Raw genomic sequence first — 13054 nt, 5'->3', positions numbered from 1 at the left:
TACCCCTCTCTCTCTCTGCCTCTCTCTCTCTCTGTCCGGCCATTGGTTAGAGCGGGAACAGCAGTTTCCAAACTTTGGACAGCTTTGTCATTTTCCGGCAGGCTTCTAAAAATAAAATCGGCACCCGCCGGAAAACTCTGAACTATCCTGACATCTGCTGGGAGCGGGTACAGTGGTTTCCGAACTTCGGACAGATTCAGGGTTTTCTGCGAGTTCTGATTTTTTTTTAAAGCCACCAGAAAATCAGAACCTGTCCAAAGTTTGGGAACTGCCAATTCTGCTTTCAGCACCTTTCTGCTGTGAATATGGAAAGAAGTGTTAATGAGCATTGGATAAAGATTTGAGCTTAGAAATTCCAATGTAGCTGTGAAACTGGCACTTGCAATTTTTTTAAAGCTAGTCTGGTCAGAAAGAAGAAGCCAATGCAAAATTTCTCATCCCTGAAATGACCAGTTATGGACCTCAAAATTCCCCCCCCACTGGTGTCTATGTATGGATGCGTTGCCAACCCCAGTTGTGGGCTCGGACACAACCCTGTTTCACTCCATTCTTCACTCTGAAACTGTTGAAAGTGGAGCCATCAAACTGTACAGTGCAGTGTATGTTGCCATGGAAGGAGCGTATGAAACTGAGGAGCTTCAGTGGACAGCCAATTTTTCCGAAAATCTTCTAGAGCCCTGCTCTGCTCTTGGTGTCAAATGCCTTAGTGAGATCTACAAAAGTAAGGTAAAGGGGTATTCTCTGTTCCCTACACTTCTCTTGTAGCTGGCATATGGAGAAGATCATATCCACAGTAGATCTGCTGGCATGGAAACTGCACTGTGCTTCCAGGTGCACTCGGTTTTCAAGTAAATGGAGTCTTTTAAGTATGACCTGAGCAAAGGCCTTGCCTGTGATGCTAAGGAGTGAGATGCCCCTGTAGTCATAGAGAGATACAGCACTGAGATAGGCCCTTCGGCCCATCGAGTCTGTGCCGACCACCAACCACCCATTTATACTAATCCTACATTAATCCCATATTCCCTACTACATCCCCACCTTCCCTCAATTCTTCTACCACCTACCTATACTAGGGGCAATTTACCATGGCCAATTTACCTATGAACCTGCAAGTCTTTGGCTGTGGGAGGAAACCGGAGCACCCGGCGGAAACCCACGCGGTCACAGGGAGAACTTTCAAACTCTGCACAGGCAGTACCCAGAACTGAGCGGGTCGCTGGAACTGTGAGGCTGCGGTGCTAACCACTGCACCACTGTACCGCCCCTGTTGCAGTTGTTGCAGTCTCCTTTGTTTTTGTATAGTGTGATGATTTTGGCATCGCACATCTCCTGTGAAATAGAGCCTACTTTCCAGCAGAGAAGAAGAACTTAAACGTGTGGTAATAGATAGGACTTTCCATGCTTGAGCAGTTCCGCTGGGATTTCGTCCTGGCCATGTGCCCTTCTGTTTGCTTGGTGGTCTATTGCCTTCTCGAACTCCAGTGATGAGGGTTCTTCATCTAACTCATCCATGACAGGAAGTTGTGGGAGATGTCTGACTCTCAGATGTACAGTTCACAGGAGTGTTCAGCCCAGCAGGACATCTGTTTACTTCTGTCAATCAAATAAAATCCAGTAAATCAGTGGTGTCCATGACTCATCAATAGGCATATCGAATTGAATAAGTCCCTCCTCCAGCCTACCTGGATAACTTGTTTGAATCAATTTTATCAGTTCTTGTATTTGACTCAATTAGCTTAAATTGAACAAGGCATACAAGCTGCTGTGTTTCAAGAGAGGATTTTCCCAATTGTTTGATCTTATGCCATGTGCCAAACAGCTTTGAATTGTGAATAATTTAATTATATTGATTAGACCGTATATGGTTGAGGTATGTGAGGTGATCCTGAATATCAGGAAATAATCAACATTGTTGGACAGTCCTTGAAATTCGTTACCATGTTTGCTACAAGCAAGTGAATCAGCTGTCATCTAAGGCAGCAGTTGAAATTTTCTAAATCCGTCTGTTCTGACTTTGTATACATTTTAAGATGATCTTGTCATAATCGCTCAAGTTGATAGTGTTTTTGCCAACATGAATGCCATGATTACATTTACTGTATTTATCGCAGATATTTTCCTTTTGCTATTGGAAAGAATGTCTGAATGTTTGATGTCTAAAAGGATTTTCAAATAATGGTTGTTGTTAATTCCCAAGTTGTGTGCATAATATTGTGAATATATTACATTGGGTTGAAAGATGGCAGGGTGGCGGAAGGAAAGGCCCATGATGACCTATTTGCACAGGACTTGATAGATGGCAGAAGAATGAAATGAAGCCGGGGCTTGTATTTGGCATGCACAGGATTCTACTAATTGCTATTCAAATGGATTAAAAATTGAAAAGAAAGATGAAAATATCATTTAAGCACACTGTTTTCCTTTATCTGTGGGGCCAGGATTTGAATTTAGTCTGTTGGGGTGAAAGGTTTTTTCCTTTGCCTGCTGCAGGGTTTGTATTATGAAATAAAACACTGATTTATATTGCATTACTGGTCTCAGTTTCAGCCACATTGAAATTTCTATTGTGCTGAAATTATATTGAAAGTACCAGTTTAGGTTTTTTTGCTTTATATTTTATTTTTTTTTAAAGCCTGAAAACTCCTGTACCAGTCTTTTATTCTCTATTAATTGAAAGAACTGACAGAACTATAAGGTAGATGAATGAATAACATTCCATGTGTGGTTTGAATGTACATGCACAAAGCATCATCTCCCTGCTCCCAGTAGTTGCAGAAGAGGCAGGATAACTGAAAAGTTTGATCAGGACTGGATAGGTAGTGTAGTATATTGTAATGGAGGGTGGTTCCTGGGTAGAATATATAAATAGCCTGAGAGTGTCGTCACACGAAATGATGTAACAGAACTTGTACAGAGCCTCGTGTAGAGTGAAAGTGGAAGCCATGGATGCCAGCCCTTTGTTAATAAACTCCTGTTTCTGTAACCATCAATCTCTTAGATATTCTGTTCTAAGCTTTAATAGCATCAGAATATTACATGGTGGCAGCAGTAAACTGAAGAAGAAATGGAAAAGCATTGCTCTAACTGGAAAACTTCGAAAAAGTAGCTGGACAGAACCAAGCAGAGGCATGGCGGAAATGGGTCCAAAGCCAGACAAAGAGCAGGTCAGTACTTTATTAAATGCCATGGGGGAGTGGACGATGTCCTCATAACAGAGGGCATAGATGAAGAAAAAGGTATGTACGAGGTGGTCGTTAAGGCTCTGGAATCTTACTTTAACGTCGGAAAAACTTAATAGTCGAGCACGCCAATTTCAATAAATGGCCTCAGCAGAGAGGAGAAAGTATTGATTCGTTCATCAATGACTTGTATAAGCTCGCTGAAGATTGCAAATATGGAGGTTTGTGGGAAGAATTAATTAGAGACAGGATTATGGTCGGAGTAGCAGACGACACTCTCTTGGATAATCTGCAGTTGAGTGATGATCTTACATTAACCAAGTCGATTCAGTTAAGCAGGCAAGCAGAGGTTAGAAAGTGTAACCATGTTGTCTTTCAAGGGAACAGGGAGAGTCCGATCTCAAAAGTAGCAGTCTCCATTGATGACTTAAGAAAGCGAAGGCAACAAATGGCAATCAAAGACAGGAAAGGCGGGAAATGCATCTAGAGGCAGCGGCATCTCATTGCAGTTGGTGTTGCGGAGTGGGGCAGCAGCAGGAAAATTGCCCAGTCTAGAGAAGCGGAGTGTTTCGTATGTAAAAAGCGGGGGCACCTCCAATTGATATGCGCAGCAAGAAACCAGGGCTCCAAAATACAAAAGGCAAATCCAAAGAAAACGAAGTACAGGATGTACAATGTGTTGAATTACCGTTTCCAGGAGAAATCCACGGAGCAAGTGAAGATTCCTGGAGGGCAAAAATTCTTGGAGGAGGCTATCAAACAAGATTCAAACTCTACACTGAAGCAGCAGTTTCAGCACTGGCAGACACAGAACCATAGCTGAAGGAAATAAGTATTAAACCTGCAGGTAAAAGACTGTATGGCCTGGAGGCATCGAGATGAAGCTAATAGAGTTGAAAACAATTCTGAGCTACCAGGAAAAAGAAGTTCCTGCTACATTATATATTCTCAAGAATCAGAATTGCTCACACCTAAGCAGAAAAGCTTAGAAAGATCTACAGTTAATATAGAGTTGAAGAGCTTAAAGGCGTAGAAGAACAGCCAAGGAATTTTAGGGCTGAATTCCCAAAATTATTTGAAGGATTGGGAAAAATAAAAACAGCCCACCATATCACTTTAAGAAAGGATGCAGAATCATTTTGTTTATATACACCAATAAAAGTTCCACATCCACTCAGAGAAAGTTAAGAAAGAAATCGATTTAACGACTTACCAGGGAGTCCTCTCACCTGCTACAAAGCCTACAGGATGGTGCTCAGATATGGATCCAGTGAAGAAACCATAGAGTCCATTTGAGTTTGTGTAGCCCTTACGCAATTAAACAAGGCAGTAGAGAGAGAAATACATTCAATGGCATCAGTGGATGAGAGTTTGGTAAAGTTTTGAAAACCACGATTTTCATTAAATTAGATGCTAACAGTGGATTTTGACAAGTACCTTCAGATGAAGAATCTAAACTATTGATGACTTTTATAACACCATTTGGAAGATACTGTTTTAACCGATTATCTTTTGGAATTACGTCAGCACCGGAAATTTGCCAAAGAACGAAGTCAAGAATCCTGGAAGGATTAGTTGGAATATTCTGCCATATGGATGGCGTGTTGATCCACAGTGCAAGTCAGCGGGAACATGATGTGAGAGTGCGAGCAGTGTTGCAGAGATTGCAGGAAGCTGGTCTAACGTGGAATGAGAAGTGTGTCTTTTCACAACGAATGGTGAGATTTCTAGGTCATATTATTGATGGATCAGTCATCAAAGCGGATGTTCAAGATGTAAGTCATAGAAGACTTTTCCGAGCCTAAAAGAATCACTGCGTCGCAAAGGTTTATGGGCATGGTCAATCAGCTGGGAAAGTTTCTGCCGCATCTAGCCATAATAAATTAACCACTATGACAGTTATTAAAGAATGATGAGGTCTGGTGTTGCAGCAAGGTCCAACGAGAATCTTCTGAAAAAATTATGATGCTACTTTTTTCAGAAGTATTAGCACATTATGACCCAAAGTTACCAACCACCATTGCAGTGGATGTTTCAGCACAGAGCTAGGTGCAGTCTTGTTTCAGGCACAAAGCGATGGGAGACGCAGACCTGTATATTTTGCATCTCGTTCATTTACAGAAACAGAGCAAAGATGCGCAGTCATAGGAAAGAAAGTGTTGGCAGCAATTTGGGAATGTGAGAAATTTTCTGACCATGTGTTAGGCCTTCAATTTAAGATTGAAACAGATCACAAACTGTTAGTTACTTAATACAAAATAGCTAGCAAAGTTACCTCCAAGAGTACAGAGGTTTAGATTACGATTAATGAGATTCGAAGCTAAAACAGAATAAGTTCCTGGGAAACAGCAAATAACAGTGGATGTATTATCATGGTTTTCATCAGGACTGGAAGATGGCGACATTTTATTTCTTGATGAAGTAGAAGTGTTTGCTGACAATGACAGAGAATCTACCTGCTGCGACTCAGATATTGAGCAAAATCAGGAAGGCTCAAAAAGACGATGAAGTATGGCCAGAAATTAGAGATTATTGTTTGCATGGATAGCCAGCATACATGCCATACAACCCAGTGTTAAGGTAATATTATGAGCAATAGGGTCATTTGAGCATTGTTGATGATTTGTTGATATTTGATGAGAGATTAGTCATCCCCTGGATACTAAGATTAGAGATCTTGGAAAGATTGCATCAAGGGCATTTGGGAATAACAAAGTGCAGAGCCAGGGCTAGACAGTCAGATTGATGGCCTGGCATATCGAAAGAAATTGTGGGGGTAAAGAGGTAGTATAATGTAATATAGGGTTGTTACTGGGCAAAATATGTAAATAGTCTGCGCGTGTCATCACAGGAAGTGATGTAACAGAACTTGTACTGAACCTCTTACAGAGTGAAAGTGGAAGCCATAGATGTCAGACGTATGTTCATAAACTCCGGTTCCTGTAACTGTCAGTCTCTTAGATATTCTGTTCTGAGCCTTAATGGCAACAGAATATTACAGGTAGTTGAATATTGCACCATGGAAAAATAGGTCACTGCTACAAAGGATTCTGGACTGGAATTGAAGTGTACTATTAGATAAACAAATTAAGAAGTTAAGAAGGCAAATGGTATGTTGGCCTTCATAGTGAGAGGATTCGAGTACAGGAGCAAGGATGTCTTGCTGCAATTAGACAAGGCCTTGGTGAGACCACATCTGGAGTATTGTGTGCAGTTTTGGTCTCCTTATCCGAGGAAGGATGTTCTTGCTATGGAGAGAGTGCAGCAAAGGTTCACCAGACTGATTCCTGGGTTGGCAGGACTGAGGTATGAGGAGAGATTGGGTCGATTAGGCTTGTATTCGCTAGAATTTAGAAGAATGAGAGGGGATGTCATAGAAACCTACAAAATTCTAACAGGACTGGACAGATTAGATGCAGGATGGATGTTCCCGATGGGGGAGTCCAGGACCAGGGGTCACAGTCTAAGGATAAGGGATAAGCCATTTAGGACTAAGATGAGGAGGGATTTCTTCAGCCAGAGAGTGGTGAACCTGTGGAATTCTGTACCACAGAAAGCAGTTGAGGCCAATTCATTAAATATATTCAAGAAAGAGTTAGATATAGTTCTTAGGGCTAAAGGGATCAAGGGTTACGGGGAGAAAGCGGAAACAGGGTACTGAGTTTGGATGATCAGCCATGATCGTATTGAATGGCGGTGCAGGTTCGAAGGACCAAATGGCCTACTCCTGCTCCTATTTTTCTATGTTTCTATGCTTCTAAGTTATATTTCTATGCTATACCTTTTAATATAGTTTTCACAGCTATGACAGTGGTTGTTTTTTCACTGCCTACTCAGAATTCTGTGGGGTTGGAAAAAGCCAATCCCTAATCCCATGTACTCAAGTTGAGGCTTGAAACATAGTTCACCAGCCTTTGGCTAGCACTGTTTAACCTTTATTGGCTGAAAAAAGATAATGAGGTAGTTGAGTCTTCTCGATTTATAGAAGGGTCACTGACATTAAAATGAACTATCAGTTTGTTTTGAAATTCAACAATTTTGGCTATTTGTGAAGCTTCCCACTAGCTGCTTGATCAATATTCTGTTACAGTATTGCAAGAAAATGTACCATGCCATCTGTTTTTATGTTAATATGCTGATGGTATCTGCAGTGTTCTCTGTTTTCATATGTGTGTTTTGAACCCGTTTTTGGTGGTTCTTGTGGTCTGCAGCAATGGTTTATTTTGCATGTTTTTGTCTTGCAGCTTGACCAGGTGGCTCGTCAGCGTAACCTCGCCAGTTTGGGATTGTTTCTATCGTGTGCACAGAAGCAGTTATCAGCTCTGCTGGAAGATATGCCAGTAGCTGTGGAACAAGACAGCGAATAACTTTAAGCAGATCAAACAGATGAAACAAGTAAAGCAAACTCCGTAATACAATAAATTTGACACTACCCATTGTGTTTCTGTATGTTTGGAAATGCCATTCCTTATTTTGTATGTGGTTAAAAGCATGTACATAATATTTACTGGAAATAAGAAAACTACCAGTAACAACCTTACAGACTGCCACATCAGACTACTTTATCTTAAAAAAAAAAATTCACATATATACACAGCACAAGACCATTGAACACTAGCTTAATAAAGGAAGTAACATTAAAACTTAAACAATAACTTTACACAAGACATGCCACCCTTGTGTACACATGTACATAATTAAATATTACTTTTACAAGGACCGTAATATGAGACTTATAAACACTAGCTTTACACAGACATCAAGATTGCTTTCAGTTGCCATCAGGTATAAGTTTCTTGGTCAATTACACCAGACTGATGGGTATTAGATGATAAGGACCTAAACCTGGTCTTGAGAGAATTTTGTACATCTTCTGTGAGAAGTTTTTAGTTTTTTGAATTTGTTCTTGTCTGTGCATCTTCTGAGAAATAACATTATACTTTTTATGTAGGTTCTTCAGTGTTTTATTTTTTGTGGCCTTGGATTGTACCTTGGAGTGCAATTCAAACCACATAGTTATTGGTTTGAATTCAGGTTAAGTCCCTCACTGCAATCTACAAAACTTAAACCTTGATTTATGTGAAACTTTCAAGTAGGCAGCCATACAAAAGAGTGAAATTATTGGCCTGGATTTTGTTGTGCTAATGACAGTGAAACTGTCCACGTGCGCCATCATTACTCCACTGAAAGTGACATGACTTTGGGCGTTCACACCATGCACAGAAAAATGTGGAAATCTAGTAGTTGCTGTCAATGAGTCTACACTCCTCCAAAGGGTGTACTGTACAGCTTCCCACAATCTGCAATCTCTGTTGCAATCATGAATTGACAAAAACTTCCACTTTCACGTTGTTAGTCTTGCTGTAAAAACTCATAAAAAGGTTATACCTTGTTGAATGAGGTGTAACTGTTTTTAATGGCATACTAACTTCAGAATTACTGCTAACCACCCTTACTGGCCCTAAAGGCTAATCTTATATTTGTGGATTGTTAAATTTCTTCATAATAAATTGCACATATTTTCAAAAAAAAATTATTTTTCTTTTTTAAACACTTCTTTCTCTTTATTTTAGCTCGTATCTTAATCCATTCATAATCATTTATTTCACTATATGAACATTTAAATTAACAGTGAAGGATATTAATGCTTTTAACTTACTGGTTTGCTGTGTGGGAATACTTCAATGTGATTGGTTCCTTACCTGTTTGCTGACATCACTGTTGCTGCATGCCAAGACTTCCCCTTGACTTGGCGTCAGATTTAAACTGCCGTCGGGAGAGGGGAAATCCACATCACAGAGTTCGCTAGATCTTTGTTGGCAGCTTTCTTTGAGGTCAGTTACAAGCGCCCTTGCTTCGCCGTTGGCCACAAAATCTGGGCTATTATATATTTTTAAGCAGCTGGAACTGCACAGCTCATCACTAAATCTGATGGAGGAGAACTTCATCAAACATATAATACAAATTGAAGGGGGAAGTTACATTACAACAGTAAAGAATTGGGTGATCACTTAAAGGAGCATCCTTTCCAGAGAGTTTATAAACATGTATAACAATAACATGTGTACTGCAAAATTCTTTTCTCTTTGAAAACATAAAAATGATGTTGGCATTGAAAAACTTTAGTTTATGCTTGATGTTATTGGGATGTGCTGTGCCAAAGTTGTTGCTGGACTGTTCTACATTAATTTCCAAAACAGTGAAGTTCCCCCTTTAAAATATTCTGGCACATGACATTTTGTTGACACAGTGAGTCAACATGTCTGGTAAGTACACTAACAATTTGCTTTTCATTAGTTTTTGGAAAATGTGCAACTTTTTATGATTTTTACATGTTAAGTATGAGACCAATTATGTAGATCTCAATGAGAAAGTTAAAGAATGTGTTATTATACTGTTATGTTTGCAGGTAAATTGACAAACTAACTAAAGTGCTTGAATAACTTTATTAGCATAGCTTGATAGCTGATATGAGTCGATAGCTGACCTCTGTTATTAGTGAAAGTTACTCTTGCAATTTTGGCTAAAGTTTGTTGCCATGTCGTTTTTCGCAAATTTTGGTTATAGAGTCATAGAGAGATACAGCACTGAAACAGGCTGTTTGGCCCACCGAGTCTGTGCTGACCATCAACCACCCATTTATACTAATCCTACATTAATCCCATATTCCCTATCACATCCCCACCTTGCCTCAATTCTCCTACCACCTACTTACACTAGGGTCAATTTACAATGGCCAATTTACCTATCAACCTGCAAATCTTTGGCTGTGGGAGGAAACTGGAGCACCCGGTGGAAACCTACGCGGTCACAGGGAGAACTTGCAAACTCCGCACAGAACTGAACCCGGGTCGCTGGAGCTGTGAGGCTGCGGTGCTAACCACTGCACCGCTGTGCCGCCCTTATGTTTAAGTAAAGCCTAGGATTACAGAAGCAAAGTGCCCTGGTATTTTTACCAAGGAATGATATGGACAAGAACTCATGCTGAACTAATTTCTCTCTCTCAATTTGGGCCTGTGTTTGGCAAGGGAAGAAGTTGGAGGTGAAAAAAATCCGGCAAGTCACCATTTAATATTTAAGAAATATAATTAACTTCTGGCATAAACATTCCAATTAATTTGATGTATATAAAACATGTGTAAAAGAAGTAAATACAATATAATGTGCCTTTATAGTCTAAGAATGTAAATATGCTATATCAATTTTAAGCAGGCAAGTGAAAGCCTGTTAGCCATCAGCATTTTTTGTTGTGTATAAAACATTAGGACTCATTTACTTTATTTGGTGTGATGATGAGTACTATAGCTGGAGTACAGAAACCTTCATTATCTTTTTCCGCCTTTATAGACATGTGCTTGCATACTTCGCATTGTACATGCACAGGTGCAACTATTCCATACTATCATCTCTCCCTTACATTTAAAATGGCAGAAGCTGAGCAATGCTTAATGGTAATTAAAGCTTCCCTAGTAAACCTAATGACAGTTATCCAGTTTTTTTTATTCCTCTTTCCTTTATTCCGCCTATCCCCACCCCACCCATGCAATTGTGAAAGAAATGACATCCTGATTAGTGATTCCTTTACAAAGCTCACCTTAGTAACTTGCAAAAACATCTGATGTACACACTCATATACCAGCAAATTAAGCAGCCTCCTGCCAGCACTGTCATTCATCAAAAATTGTTGCAATGGTTCAGGAATATCTAGCACATGGAAAAAGGAAAAAGTTGACACTTCAGTTACATTATTGAGTGATAAAGTATGGCAAAAGGAAATATGTGAGGCATGAGAACATGAGAAATGTTATATAAGAATCTTGTTTATTTCGGCCCACTGCAGAACAGAAGACCATGACAGGAAGCTTGGTAATGTTAAAAGCCATTGCTAGAAAATAAATCTATAATTGTACTGGAAAGTTGCACATAGCTTGCCAAAGAATGTAGAGGGGTTTTTAGACCTCAAATACATTGTCAAACAACAACTCGACAAAAATTGACATTGAGCCCAAGAAGGAGATTTTAGGAGGAGTGACTAAAAGCTTAATCAAAGAGGTAAGTTTTAATAAAAGTAAAGAAGTGAAGAGGTTGAGGAAGGGAATTAAATTAGCTTAATTATCTTAACTGCTGCCAAAAGTGGAGTGCAGGGGGTGTAAGAAGCCAGAGTTAGGGGAATGCAGAGTTCTTGGAGGGTTGTAGGGAAGGAGGAGGTTGCAGAGTCAGGTTGGGGAGGAACAGGGCCATGGAGCAGTTTGAACACTGGGAATTTTAAATTGGCTCTCAGTCAACCAGCACTTCCAATATAGGCCAGCAAGCACACCAGTGATGGATGAGTGGGATTTGGTGCAGGTTAGGATCAGGCAGCGGAGTTTTGGATGATCTCAAGTTTATGCAAGTTGGAAGATGTGAGGCCAACCTGGAGCGCATTGGAATAGTCGAGTAGGGAGGTAATAAAAGCATGGGTGATGGTTTCAGCAGCAGATGGGCTGAGGAAGTGGCTGATATGGGCGATACTATGGAAATGAAAGTAGACTGTCTTCGTGGTGAAGTGGATATGGGTTTGGAAGCTCAGCCTAGGGTCAAGGAGGATGCCGAGGTTACAAACTATCTCAGCCTGAGATAGAAGGATGATTGAATCGGTGAGGAAAACACAAAATTGAGATATGGCAACTTTCAAGTCTCCGTGGGGAAACAAATTGCAACCACAGGGTGATTAGATATTGCACTCAACTAATAAGTATCAGCTGATCTCAGCAAATTTCAAATCGTGTGCAATGATAGCCCACTATTGTAAAACTGATATATGCTACTTAAGCTGGTTAAGGTTTGTGAAAAAACTTATTTAAATAGTCTAACTTCATTCTGAAAAAGAAATAGTGTAATTCTCATCAAATCAGAAGACTTCTGTCATTATTCTGCACCTCCTTGTAAAAGCCACCAAAAACAAGGCCAGCAGTATCTACTTAGAATTTGTTTTATGTCTACAGTATTACATAGGTACCTACAGACTGATATGGATACACTCTGCACTGGTTAAATTTAGTTCTGTTTTTGTACACAAAAATCTGCTGGGAAATTTAGTTGGTAAATAAACTTTGGTTGGAAGTTTTGCTAACTTTCCTTCAGAATCCAGGCCTTTGTGATGGAGTCTTTTCAAACTCATTGGAAATAGATTCCCACTGTCAGGATTTTGTAAGTCAATCATGGGGGAGGCGATGGCATAGTGGTAATGTCTCTGGAGTAGTAATCCAGAGGCCTAGGCTCATGCTGTGAGGGCATGGGTTCGAATGCCACCATGGCAGATTGTGAAATTTGAATTCTACTAGTAAATCTGGAATTAAAAGCTAGTCTAATGGTGACCATGAAACCATTTGTAAAAACCCATCTGGTTCACTAATGTCCTTTAGGGAAGGAAATCTGCCTGGTCTGGCCTACATGTGACTCCACACCCACAGCAATGTGGTTGACTCTTAAATGCCCTCTGAAAGTGTAAGAAAAGGAATGAAAATGGAAGGAAACCACCTGGCATTGACCTAGGCACTGGAAACGACAACGGCAAACCTAGCCCTGTCGACCCTGCAAAGTTCTTCTGCCAAAATTGGGAGAGCTGTCCCACAGACTAGTCAAGCAACAGCCTGACATAGTCATACTCACGGAATCCTACCTTCCAGACAATATCCCTGACACCACCATCGCCATCCCTGCGTATGTCCTGTCTCACTGGCAGGGCAGACCCACTAGAGGTGGCGACACAGTGGTATACAGTAGGGAGGGAGTTACCCTGGGAGTCCTCAACATTGACTCCGGACCCCAAAAATCTCATGGCATCAGGTCAAACATGGGCAAAGAAACCTCCTGCTGATTATCACCTACCGCAC

The 13054-nt window shown here is 40.4% G+C and overlaps 1 protein-coding gene across 1 annotated transcript in view; it reads left to right on the top strand.

Moving 5' to 3' along the window:
- Window positions 1–7765, top strand: part of LOC137379580 (coiled-coil domain-containing protein 91-like) — a 245325-nt gene extending 237560 nt beyond the window's left edge. Inside the window, exon 13 of the mRNA XM_068050611.1 lies at window positions 7424–7765. Coding sequence (XP_067906712.1) covers window positions 7424–7546 — 123 coding nt within the window. The 3' untranslated portion in view covers window positions 7547–7765. The remainder of the gene's footprint in view (window positions 1–7423) is intronic.
- Window positions 7766–13054: the final 5289 nt, after the last annotated feature.

The sequence above is a fragment of the Heterodontus francisci genome, chromosome 18 (genome assembly GCF_036365525.1).
Source record: "Heterodontus francisci isolate sHetFra1 chromosome 18, sHetFra1.hap1, whole genome shotgun sequence".
NCBI classification, from domain to species: Eukaryota; Metazoa; Chordata; class Chondrichthyes; order Heterodontiformes; family Heterodontidae; genus Heterodontus; species Heterodontus francisci.
The sequence above is the reverse complement of the archived record's forward strand: the minus strand, read 5'-3'. Positions and strand labels throughout refer to the sequence as shown.